This window comes from Delphinus delphis, chromosome 13 (assembly GCF_949987515.2).
Source record: "Delphinus delphis chromosome 13, mDelDel1.2, whole genome shotgun sequence".
Classification (NCBI taxonomy): Eukaryota; Metazoa; Chordata; class Mammalia; order Artiodactyla; family Delphinidae; genus Delphinus; species Delphinus delphis.
Window position 1 is genome coordinate 15,479,429 of NC_082695.1, and position 12,866 is coordinate 15,492,294.

General features: G+C 45.5%; 1 protein-coding gene across 2 annotated transcripts in view; it reads right to left on the bottom strand.

The window, feature by feature from the left end:
- PTPN11 (protein tyrosine phosphatase non-receptor type 11) overlaps positions 1–12,866 on the bottom strand; it is a 78,321-nt gene that overhangs the window by 28,160 nt on the left and 37,295 nt on the right. For both annotated transcript variants that reach the window (XM_060028150.1, XM_060028148.1), the window contains exon 7: positions 2,465–2,561. In XM_060028150.1, coding sequence (XP_059884133.1) covers positions 2,465–2,561 — 97 coding nt within the window. The remainder of the gene's footprint in view (positions 1–2,464; positions 2,562–12,866) is intronic.

Consider the following 12,866-nt stretch of genomic DNA (forward strand, 5'->3'; position numbering starts at 1 on the left):
TTTGATAATGTACTATGGATATATAGAATATTATCATTGGGAGAAGCTGGATAAAGGGTACATGGGAGCCCTCTATATATTTTTGTAACTTCTTGTGAGTCTAAAATTATTTCAAAACAAAAGTTATTTTTGTTTTGGGGGTTTTTTTTAGAGGAAGAGTAAACTACAGGTAAATGACATGATGTCTGAGATTTGCTTCAAAACAATTCAGGGAGAGAAGAGAAGTGTATCAGAATATAGATGAATCAAGATTGGGCAGGAGTTGACAATTGTTGGAGCTGGGTGATGGGTACGTGTGGGTTCTTTATACTATTCTGTCTACTTTTGAATATATTTTAAACTTTCCATAAGAAAAAGGGTGTTTTTTTTAATGAAGTAGAATTAAATACAGTATCTAGACAACAGGATTCTGATGATAGTATCTACTGACCAAATTTTATACAGAAGTACATTACTGATGTTTAAAAAATCTGAGTGTTCTACCGAAGCAACGCATTTTACACTGAGAAATAGTAATAAAGTTGTATGTCTTACTAGAATAATGTTCTTTTGCTTCAGACTCCCCATCTTTAAAGAATATGATGTTAATCAGAAGAAACATCTGATTGGGATCTTTAAGGGAGGAAAGGGCAATAATATTCTATTTATCAATAGATACTGCATACCACTGTTCCCTTCATCTTTTCCTACATCCCCACATCTTACTAATGAGTACCATTTAGACCTCTTGAGCAGAAATGAAAACTTAAGACATAAAGAGGGCAATGCTTCCCCAACGTCATTAGGACCATGCTGTGGCTCAAAATGATTCTCTACAAATTCCTCATTGTCTCTCCTCAGTATTAGAAATGCCTCCACTTTCTCCCATCCTCACCTGCACACATTAAAAATATCTATATGGATGTGATATACATATACACTGTGTGTGCGCACCTATGTATACAGAAAGACTATCACACACACACACACACACACACACACACACACACACACACACACACACACACACACACACACACACACACACCCCGGATGGGTTTACAGTATCTGACAAAATAGCTCTGGCCTGAGGAGACATTACAGCAGTGCTCTCCAATCTGATCATGCTGTCAATAAACTTCAATAATAAAGTTTTTGAACACTGAAATATATATACAATTATAGATACACACAAGCCTTTTTTTTTTTTTTTTTTTTTTGCGGTACGCAGGCTTCTCACTGTTGTGGCCTCTCCCGTTGCGGAGCACAGGCTCTGGACGCGCAGGCTCAGCAGCCATGGCTCACGGGCCCAGCCACTCCGCGGCATGTGGGGTCTTCCCGGACCGGGGCACAAACCCGTGTCCCCTGCATCGTCAGGCGGACTCTCAACCACTGCGCCACCAGGGAAGCCCCACACAAGCCTTATTTTTAAATTGGGTAAAAACATTATGCACGCTCTGCCATCAAGCTGCACATCAGATTTAAAATTTACTTTCTTTCTTTTTTTTTTTTTTTTAGATAAAAGATGTAAATCAAGAGACGTTCTAAATGTTCCTTCCCTGTCCCATGGCAGACTGCCTTACCCAGCCCACTCTGGAGACCCTGCATTAGAGCTCAGGGCTAAGAGCAGTGACTTTGGGGGCTCCAGTACCAGTTCTCGCACTCACTCCCACTTGTGACCTTGCTAAAATGGTCCCTAAAATGGGGATAATAAGAACTCCTGCTTTGTGTGCATGGGATACGGATTAAGTGAGATATGGACTCAGAGTCTGGCACAGAGACAGCACTCAGGGGAGGTGAGCTATCACAACTGTGTGGTGCCATTTCTGGGATCCTCACCCAAGGCCTACATCCTTCTGGGCCTCTTTTTCACTACAGTTCAACTCAGGCTCTACCTGGCAGCACCTGGGTGTTAAAGGAGGTACTGCTTTATGAATATCACAAGGTCTGCTTCTGAGCAAAGCATAGGTATGCACCTGAATCTCCAGTAATTCGAGCTCAAGGGATGAGGGATGTCGGAAAAGATGAAGGGAACAGTTGGAAGAACCCCCAGGAGGAGCTCGTCTGTTCCGCAGATGAGGGAACAGAGCCCCAGAAAGGAGGCGTGCTGTCCCCAAGACCCAAGGGCTGGACGCTGCAAAGCAAGGACACAAGCCTGGGACCCTTGAGCCTGATGGTGAGACCCTGGGAGATGGCAAGCCTTGAGATGACCTCTCCTACGCAGACAAAATTAATTAATAGAAGGAAACAACCACACACTAAGCCTCCCAGTGGCAATTTTACTCCGTAATCAACATCACAGGAACTCAGTGAATGAGGCCATCCATCCCCAAAACAGCTGATTATTTTGGAAACTACTTACAATTAAAAGAAGCTAAGGCCTTGGATCTGCTGAGAAAGCACATGGCCCCCAGAAAAGTTACTGAGACACTGGGAATCAAAACCTCCAAGAATGACTATTATGGAGAAATACATTGATACTTACAGGGCAGGATGTTTTTATATCTATTTTTGTTTTTATTCTCTTGCCTCTGACCCTCTTTTCTGCTGTAGAGAAGTTTGCATTCCTGTTGCTGTAGTGTCTAGAGAGAAACAAAAGTAAATATTATTATGCACCAAAAGCTTCAAAAAAAAAAAGCTTGACCCAGCACTTCCACTTTAGGGAATTTTTCCTAGGAAATGTTCCAGAGTCGTGGGCAACAGCTACAAGAAAGCTCACCTTAATGCTATATCAAGAGTGGCAGGAACACTGGAAACAACATAAATGTCCAACCAGAAAGGACTGCCTAAATAAACACTTTCGTTCATTCATACAAAAGATGTTCTACAGACGTTTAAAAGATATCCTAGGAGAATATTTAATGCCTTGGAATGATGATCAGAGTAAGTATTAACTGAAAAGCAGCTCAAACTTCCAAAACAGTGTCTTACATAAGCCCATATGTCTGCATGCACCTGTGTATATAAGAAATGGCAGAAGGATGTACACCAAAAAAGTAACGGGGATTATTTTTTTGAGAGCAGTGGGATTATTCTTTTTCTTTTCTTTCTTTTTCTTTTTTAACTGTTTTTTGCCTAAATTTGCTACAATAAATAAATATTTATAAGAAGAGAAACCTTTTAAAATAACAATTATTAAGAATGAAAGCCAGTGAGCATTGGTAGACAGCATCCAAATAATACATATGATCCATGTTCTTGAGGATTTTATGATCTGCCTTTTACCATTGATTGATTCAGAGCAAGCTGAAAGTCAGTTCTCAAATTTGGATCCTGGGGGACAGTAGAAGTAGTTCTGGTGCCACTAGATCATGGGCATGCAAGCTTTGTCAGCAAGGCTTTGGAGTCCTCCTATGCCTCAAACCCATGTCAGTGCCCTGGGCAGCCAGCCTGCGTCTGCACAGACACCCGCTCTCCTATGCTCTGAGGGGAGGGGGCCCCTATCCTCTACCGCAGCCAGAGACGGAGGAGGAGAACTCTCGGGCACCCAAAGCGAGGGGTCAGGAAGGACACCTCTGCAGGTAAAGGAGGTGGGGAACGCGATCAGGGCAAGAGCCTAAGCTAGGCAGCCACCGTGGAGCTGGCCCCAGGGGAAGAGAGGATGTGGGGAAGTGGTGAGAAGCACCAGCTGCAGAAACAGACAGGAAGGTGGACAAGCTAGGCTGAAGTATTTTCAAGGAGTAGGTTTCATTTTCAAAATTACCACAAGTGCCTCTTCAAGGGACCCTTGGTTTCAAACAAGCCTAATTTGAATGGGAAATCACAAATGGGGCAAATCAAGAAAGTGAAAGGAAGACTAAAAAAAGGGGGGGAAAAGTGTGTTATATATATTTTTAATATATTTATATACGCTAAAATGATTTTCCCTTAGAGATTTCTCTACAAGGAGAGGCAGAGTCAGTATTTCGTAACACAGCAGCCCTGTTAGATTTCCATTTCATTTATCTGAATTTCACAGACAGGTACGAAAGTCAGGAGTTTAAATTGCTAGTTTGACTCTCAGTTTCAAAATGCAATATTTGGCCTTGACACTCAGCTCATAACCAAAGTGTTCAGCCAGTGGAAACCTGGACAGAAATAAAATACAATGTATGCAGAACTCTGACAATCAAACGGTCACTCAAAATTCTTAAATGAGGTCACTTTAAGTAATTACAGCCCTTTGCCTTCTTGGAGCTGGCATTTCCTCTCAACTGTGAGCCAGCCTTACCGTGCAATATTGCTGTGTTAGGAAGAAAGTTTGATCTTGATTATTAGACATTAAGGTGAGGTTCAAACACTATGAACTGAATCAATCACTTAAACATCAACCAAGTGAAGAGAAACAACATCAACAAAAGCTACAATGGGGTGGGGGGAGGGCGGGACACATACTAGGAAATAACTAGGTGCTTGATTCAAAACAAACTTGACAGCAAAGCATTCAAGTGTTCACTTATGAAACAAACCTCAAGTGATGCTTCACTTGTGGAGGGCACACTGCCAGAGCAATCTCTAGAAAAGGCAGATTTCACCCAGGCCCGCCCTGTTTAATCACCTTCAGTTCCTCCCTCTGCCTTCAAGATCAAATGCACGCTTTTCAGAACAACTCAGGAAACCTTCTCTGAGCTAATGGAGGCCTGCCTCTAACCTCAGCTGCTGCTTCGCCAAGTTACTATCCTGTCTGTGCCTCAGTGTCCTCAAGTGTAAAGTGGGGCTAATTCTAATTACCTACCCCATAGGGTTGGTGTTAAGAGTTAAGGCGCAAAAAAAAAAAAAAAAAAAGAGTTAAGGCGCACTGTCTACACTCTAGCCACACCAAATATACACAAGGGTCTTGAACTCACCATGTTTCTTCAGGCCTTCATGTTTTTATCCATGGCATCCCCTCTGCCTAGAATTCCCTTTTTCTGCCTTGAGTACCTATGAATGGTTACATTTTACTTACTCATTAGGACCCACCCCAAATACCTCCTCCTCTGGGAAGCTCTCCTGACCCACTCAGCACGACCTCCCTGTGGCTCACAATACCAGTTCAAGGGCTGCAGCACCTCCCTCCGTGAGTACGCTCGTCACACTGAATCCCAGCTATGTTTTTGCAATCTTGTCTCTTCTATTAGAGAGCATGGACCACCCTTGTTTGCCTGCAAACAGCACAGCATCCAGCACAAAGTAGGCACTCAAAATGTATCCGCTGAATGAACAAATAAATACAGAAGCGGGTGGAGGGAGACATACAAACCACAGACCATCATGGCGATGGCCTCGGCACTGCAGGGCCCACACTCAGCATCCCATGCTGACACTGCCGGCCTGGCCTTCAACATAAAGAAAAACCACGTAGGCAAAATATTAAAACAGCATTTCCCGATCTTTAGTCATTTGAAAAGCATCTTCAAGATGCTGTGCCATCTCAGCACATCACCTGTTATATCAATTGTTTTCTTAAATTAACAGCCTCTTTTTTTCCCTTCAGAAAATGTATTTCAAAAGGAAACTGCATATTACTAGCACACATGAAAACCAGTATCACTTGCCATATATGGAAGGTAACCAGAAAAAGGAATATAATAAAAACAAAATATTGTCAAATTCTACCTGGATACTGTAGCATGCCTGAGACTCTGTAAAGGAAAAGGGACACTGGCAGGTGTTAGAGGTAGGTGTTAGAAGCATACTAAAACTGTACTCAGACCTTCTCCTAAGCCACGTCAAAAGGAATGGGTATGGGTTAAAAAAGAGAAAAACCTTCCTCATTCGCTAATTTGATCTTACTGTAATGGGGTGCCCCGGAAAATCATCTCACACACCAAGAACACTTTGCTAGAATAATCCAGAGTTCCAGGCCAGGGAAATCCTCACCAATACCCATAGCATGTTGGCTAGACCATCTACTCAGCTCAGCCTCTGGCTTCCCTCATCCTGCATTAAGTTACCAATTGCATCTTCCATGCGGATTTGAGGTTTGAACAGCACACAAGTTGAGACAGTTTGGGCCCTGGAGTGTTCCAGAAAGGACAGGCCCAGAGGCCCTGTGTCCCAGGCGCAGTAGGGTGCTAACTGTCAGCGGCTGGCTGGCAGCTGTCACGGATTAGTAATGACTAACAGTGTGCCTCTCCCCCTCCAGCCCCGCTCCTTCCTCCGTGCCCATTAGCCCATTCTCATCTGCGCCTGGGGCCCAAGTTGCCTGAACACATTTCATTTCCCACAGTGGAAGGCTGCCATCCATCTCGAGTGAGACTGAAAATAAAAAGAACTCAGAAGTTGTCACTTTCCATGTTCTGCCTGCAGAGGCTCCCCGACTGCACCCGAGATAATCAGCTACCGCCTGCTAAGGGGCGCTTCCTCCCCAGCAGCAGCAGGCTGATGGCCGGAAGAGGCAGGAGAATAGCCACCAAGCCCTGCCCCCAGGAGTTTACAATCCCTTCAAGGATGATCTTCTACAACCTCCCTCTCAGCTGCCCCCAGGGCACCAAAAGCTGTGAATGACCTGCGGCTGAATGTCACTGTCTCCATCCCCATTCTCCACTGGGCCTGGCAGGATGCCAGTGATAAGGCGTGGGACAGGCAACGAGAAAGCTGGGGCACAGGCTGCAAGATACCCCATTTTCCCACGTAAAACAACCAAAGGGTTTGCAACCAAGGATGAACCCTCAGAAAGGACCAGAGGCTAGTTACAGTCACCTGATTACATGAATCAACGGTGATCAACAAATGGATTATATCAAACTTTTAAGCGTTTATAAAAGGTATGAAGAGAAAGGCAATCCCCAATCCACATCGTACATTAGGCGTGCCCAGCAGCATGACCGAGTGTGGATGGAACAGGTGTTCACAATGCAGAACGGTCCCTCACAGCTATGGCTGTTGAACATCTGTGCTCCCCACACCTGGACCCCTGCCAGCCTCCAGCCTAAATGCCAGTAGCAGCACCCCCAGTCACCGTGATGACCAAAAGAGACCCTCACAGGCTTCCAAAGTCCTCTGATTAAAGACCACTGGAACCGGCTCTTGACCAGAATGTCACGAATGCAAGTGGAGAAACAGGATCAAAGAAAGACAGACAAACAACAAATGAATGGGCAGAGCCAGGCAGCCCCATGTGCCAGGACAGTGGCCTGAGAACCATTTGCCTGCACTGCTCTGAGCAACAGGGACAAATTGCTAAGGGAAAAAAAAATAACGCCACTAATCATTAAGGCCAGACCAAACTGTACAGTATTTTTACAAACAAAGCTACAGGGACTTCCCTGGCGGTCCAGTGGTTAAGACTCCACGCTTCCACTGCAGGCGGCACTGGTTTGATCCCTGGTCGGGGAGCTAAGATCCCACATGCTGCGCTAGGTGGCCACAAACAACAACAAAACAAAAAAACAAAGCTACAAGGGGAGGAGACAAGATCAACAAAATACTGATAAGTGTTACAGCTGAGTGTTGGGAAAAAGAAGGTCCATCGTCCTGTTTTCTCAACTTTGGCGTGTGTGAAAACTTCAATAATAAAAGAACGTTTTTATAAATTATAAAAAGATAAAAATGTAAAAGCTCCTATTAACTCTCCCCCTACCCCACTCACGGCTGGTCACCTGAAGGAGAGAAAGAGGGCTGAGGACGGCTGTCAGGCAGATGGCCTCTCTGGTGGGGGCCACAAATAATAAGACAGCAGTAACCACGTAGACAGGCGCCAGACTGGGCCTTCTTCCCGGTCTGAATGAACTTCTGTTTCCCTTTGGCATCTGCCCTCCGCACAGAGGAACACTAGAATTCTCACTCCGTCCTCTTTACTGCAAACTCTGTGGTGTTACCAGGCACCACCAGCAGGTGAAAGCCCCCACTTCCAGATGCCATGCTGCACGGCCTGTCACCACTTCCCCACGGTGGAGTTGGGGAGGCTCGTCCCCAATGAGTCTGCGGCATCATCCAGGAGTGAAAGGGCAGCTGGAGATTCTCATCACCAGAGAAGGTCCCAACTGATGGACAAGCACTTACAAAGCACCGTGAGGGACAAAACCAATCCAAGATTTGGTTCCTTTCCAGGTGCTTGTTTGAAGTTAAGTCACCTCCTTCCTCCAACAAGGTGAAGTAGAAAAACAAATCTAGAAGACACGGTCCCCAGAGGAGAAGAGGTTCTGACATAGGAAACAGCAGCAAACAGTACAAGACAAATCTATCATTAATAATCTATGATTAAGTGTGTAATTAATTATGTGGTGTGGAATTTAGGGAGTGAGATCCATGAAAACTAAGTGAAGCAGGTTTCTGGGAGGAGGTGAGGCCTGAGGCAAGTGAGGGGCTAAGATGGGTACAAGGAAGGGAGGAAAACATCCCAGCAAGTTAGGGACATAAGCAAAGGTGGCTAAGAGGCCAGAGTTAGTGGCCTCAGAGTTAGGGTGAAGGAAACTGGTCAAAGGGCCTGGAAGCTGAGTTCTGTCAGTGTGGGAAATGAGGTTAGGTGGGGAGATGGGGGGCCTTGAGAACTGGGCGGGAGATCTTCAACAGCTGAGAAGCACAGCACGGTAGACTTAGAGTCAGAAGTTCTGGAAGTTCAAACCACAGCCAACTACTTGCTAGCCACATCCTTGGGGACAACTTTCTCCCTTCTTCTGGGCTTCAGTGTCTTCATATTCAAAATGAAAATGCTATGCCTCTGGTGGGAAATCGGGAGCCACTGAAGGTTTTTGAGCAGAAGAGTGACAGGAGAAATGCTGAGAGTAGATTAGCATGAAGGGCGAATGGAAGGGCAGAGGCCGAGAGTAAAAGGGCAGCTGGTGTCTTGTGAGGCGATGAGAGCCTGCACCCCTGGCATCAGGCGAGACTCCTGTCTCTGCTGCTGCCCACCTGGGCAGTCCTGGGCAGGTGCCTTGATCTCTCAGAGCACCCAGGGACACAAGATCTACCTACCGCATAAGATCTGGGGATGCAATGAGATGATTTCCCTAGCCCAAAATGCAGCACCAAGCAGACAATAAATGCTAATTTCTTTCCTTCCTCTAAGACCACAAAGACAACTAGGAAAGAAAAATCAACCAGACCTGGTGAATGGCAAGGTATGGGAGAAAGATGAGTTAAGGGATGCTCTGAGGATTCCAGCCTACAGGGTCAGAGAATACACAGGACAACCACCAGAGATGAGAAGTAAAAGGGTATATTTGGTCTGAAGGGGAAAATAACAAAATAACAGGTCTGGTTGTGAATGCTTGAGTTTGAAGAGCTATTACAGCCAAGAAGAAGTGTGGAAGGCACAATTCAAAAGGTAGAACCAGGGCTTCCCTGGTGGCGCAGTGGTTGAGAGTCCGCCTGCCGATGCAGGGGACATGGGTTCGTGCCCCGGTCTGGGAAGATCCCACATGCCGCAGAGCGGCTGGGCCCGTGAGCCATGGCCGCTGAGCCTGCGCATCCGGAGCCTGTTGCTCCGCAACGGGAGAGGCCACAATAGTGAGAGGCCCGCGTACCACAAAAAAAAAAAAAAAAGGTAGAGCCAGAGCCCGGAAGCAACACAAACTTAGCGGTCATCAGAGGAGGGTGAAAATGGATGTGCTCCTCAGTGAAGAGCAAGTTTAAAGCAAGATAAGCAGAGGGCCCAGACCACGTCTTGGAGGACCACCAGAGTTAACTGGTTGGGAGAAGAAAAAGCAACAAACAGCAAGAAGAGCACAAGGGAGGGGAGGAAGGAATAAACCAGGCACATGCCGCTGCGGATCAGAGAAACAAGAAAATGGTGAGAATGAGGAACTGGACAGCTGTCTCAAGAGCGGCTCACGGAAGAAAGAGGCCAGAGAAAAGACTATTTTTTAATCTTAATAAGAAAGCCACTGGTGTCTTCTCAAAGTGTTACTTCAGCATACTGTGGGCTGTCACATTCCAAGGTTAAAAAAGAAAGGGGCTAAGAAGAAATGGAGGCTGCAGCACAGGCCCACAGTGTGGAAAGCAGCAAGGTTGTTCAAAGGCAAAGGGGAAGGTACAGCAGAGATGTGAAAGCACCTGGAAGCACCTTCGGTTCTTCAGTTCTCTGTAAAGATGTCAAGCATCTCCAGCAAATGAAAACAACTCTAAAGAGAAAAACCTGACACTGGAGGGGCACAGAACAAAAGCAAGGGCGGGCGGGGGGGTGGATGGAGTGGGCTGAAAGAGAAATAGTTCAAAGGAAACAAAGGAATTTCTCCAGAATGGGGCTTGCGGAATAAAACCCTTTAGCCACTGTGATGCTCTGCCCACCAGAAGGGAGCAGCCCTTCTATCAAGCAGCCGGGAGCTCAGGCCTGGATGGAAAAGCCTGGTGACAGTTCAAGGCTGCCCTCCCGGAGCATTTTTAATCATGAGGCTGGAGCCCTGGTTGGGGTAGCTGTTCAATATGGCTTTGCTTAGTCACCAAGCAGAAGATTTCCACTAGAGATCACCAGCAAGAATTATTTTTTGAGACACAGCTTTGGGGTGCAGTTAAAGCCTTGTCTCCATAAAACCTAACTATCTCCAAGTAGAATTTGTGGGTTTGAAGAAAGGCACTAGCTCCTCTGTCGGTTGGCAGAGCTGCTGGTGGAATCCAGGACATCTGTGTGGCTTTCAGAGAAATGCCTGCGATGCCCGTGCAAACGGAGCACAGCTTCAGACCACGACAGGGAAGAGAGGCTTGTATAACAGAAGGAGGCTGGGCTTTAAAAAAAAAAATCCAATTACTAAGGAAAATAAGCTTTAAAGAGCTGAGAAAATAGAACCCCAGTTAAAAAGGTGTTGTGGAAGGTTTGTCTGTGTGTACTGTGTTTTTTTTTTTAATCAGAAACAGAGGGTTCAAAACTAAAATCTGCCTGAAATTCATTACTGCGACCCTGAATGACATCCTTTTAAGCAAGTGTGTAGAGGGGTCTCAGAGACTAAAACGTGCATTCACCAAGCCTCAAACAGGGGCTCCAAATGAAAACTGCATGGGAATAAAGACGAACATCTCAAAGCAAAGCCTAGAACATTCCTCCACACTTTTTAAGCATCAGAAAGCTGTTCCCTATTGAATATAAGCAAAGGGTCTGAAGCCAATACAAGTCTCTCTTGCTATGGAAAACAGCTCAGATTCAACACAACACAAATACTTATTTTGTGCCTCCTGTGTGCCAGGCTCTCTGCTGGATTCTGGGGCTACAGTGAACAAAACAGGACTATCTGTCCTTGTGAGGCCCACAGACTGACCCGGACTATTTTTTTAGATAATATGCACACAGCAGACATAAAACAGCAGGATCAAAGTTTGTCTCTTTATTTTTTCACCAACAGTTTCATTTGAACAAGACCTCTTTTTATTCCAACAGACCTCGTAACGCCATCTGCTTCTGTGGATTCACAGTGACAAGAAACAAACATTAAACCAATAACTACACAAATTATTCATGAATTCCAAGGATGGTAAACTCTACAAAGGAAAGGATCTGCTGCTATGTGCACATATAACAGGAAGAATCAATCCAGGCATAGGGACAGGGATCAAGGAGGTTTCCCTGAGAAAATGACAAATGACCCTGATGCTGGGAACTGAAGAGTGAAGAGACGTTAGCAAGGTGACGTGAGGAAGGAAGAACATTCTAGTACAATCCCACCTGTAACACAATTGAATTAGCTGAAGAATCATATTCCCATTAGGTATGTAATAGGCAGTTCAAACTTTAACATGTCTAAAACGTAAGTTGATCACTTGCCCCAAAACCCATCCCTCCCAGTTTCCCCCAAAACTCATCCCTCCGAGTCTCCCCCAAACCCATTCCTTCCATTCTTCCCCCTCTAAGCAAACCGTAACTCCATCCTACTAATTAATCGCTCAAGCCAAAAACTTTCACCTTATCCTGCCTCACCTCTGTCTTAACCATACAATCTGTCAACTCTACCTTCAAATACTGACAATTCTACCTTCAAAAAAGTCTCAAGTTCTCAAGCACCTCCGCTGCTGCTGCCCTGGTCAAAGCCAACATTATTTCTCTGTTCAAATTATTGCAATTTGCCTCCCTGCCCATCTCGCTGCTTCTGTCCTTCCCCTTACAGACTGTCCTCCATGTGGCAACCTGAGTGATCACCTCACGCCTGTGCTCAAAACTCTCCTTAGATTTTCCATCTTACTCCAAGTAAAAGCCAACAGCTTCACCCTGACCACAGTGCCCCATGGGATCTGACCCCTCCGTTATGGCTCCACCTACGTTTCCCTCTTGCTCACCCTTCTCTGATAGTACTGGCCTGTCCGCTGATTGTGCACCACGTGCATTAAGCACATTCCCACTTCAGGGCCTTTGCACTTGCTGTTCCCTTTGCCTGGAATGTTCTTCCTGAGGTTATCTGCATGCCTTGCTCCGTTATTTCCATCAGGTCTCCACTCAAATGCCACTCTGTCAGAGAGCTCTATGTAAAATGGTGATGCCCCCATCAGCACACCCTTTTTATCTTCCCCTACTTTCTTTTCTTCACAACACTTATCACCATCTCACATAATGAATACTTACCTGCTTCTTTGTTTACTGTCTGTCTCTCCCAATTGACTCCACAAGGATAAAGACTATGACTTGTTCTCTACTACATCCCCAGAACCTAGAACAGAGACTCCAGCATAGAGTCTGTGCTTAATAAATATTTGTTAAATGAATGAACAAATTAATCACTGCCACCACCAATGGCTACTGTTTGGGGGAGATATTTTGGGGATGTCTGCCCAACTCCCTATAACCTTCATCTGAGAACTATTTTTCCCCAAACACAGTGGTCCATGAAGATGTCTTTGTTCTATGTGATGCTGTCCTTGGACCAGAGATGGATGGCGTCTGAGCCAGTGAAAATCGCTGAGACTTTGATACAATGACTGAAAGTTGCCAGTTTCAATATCTGAAAGGGGTAAGAAGTAAAGTTCGTAAGTCAAGAAGCAAAGAAACCTTCCGCAGGGAAAGA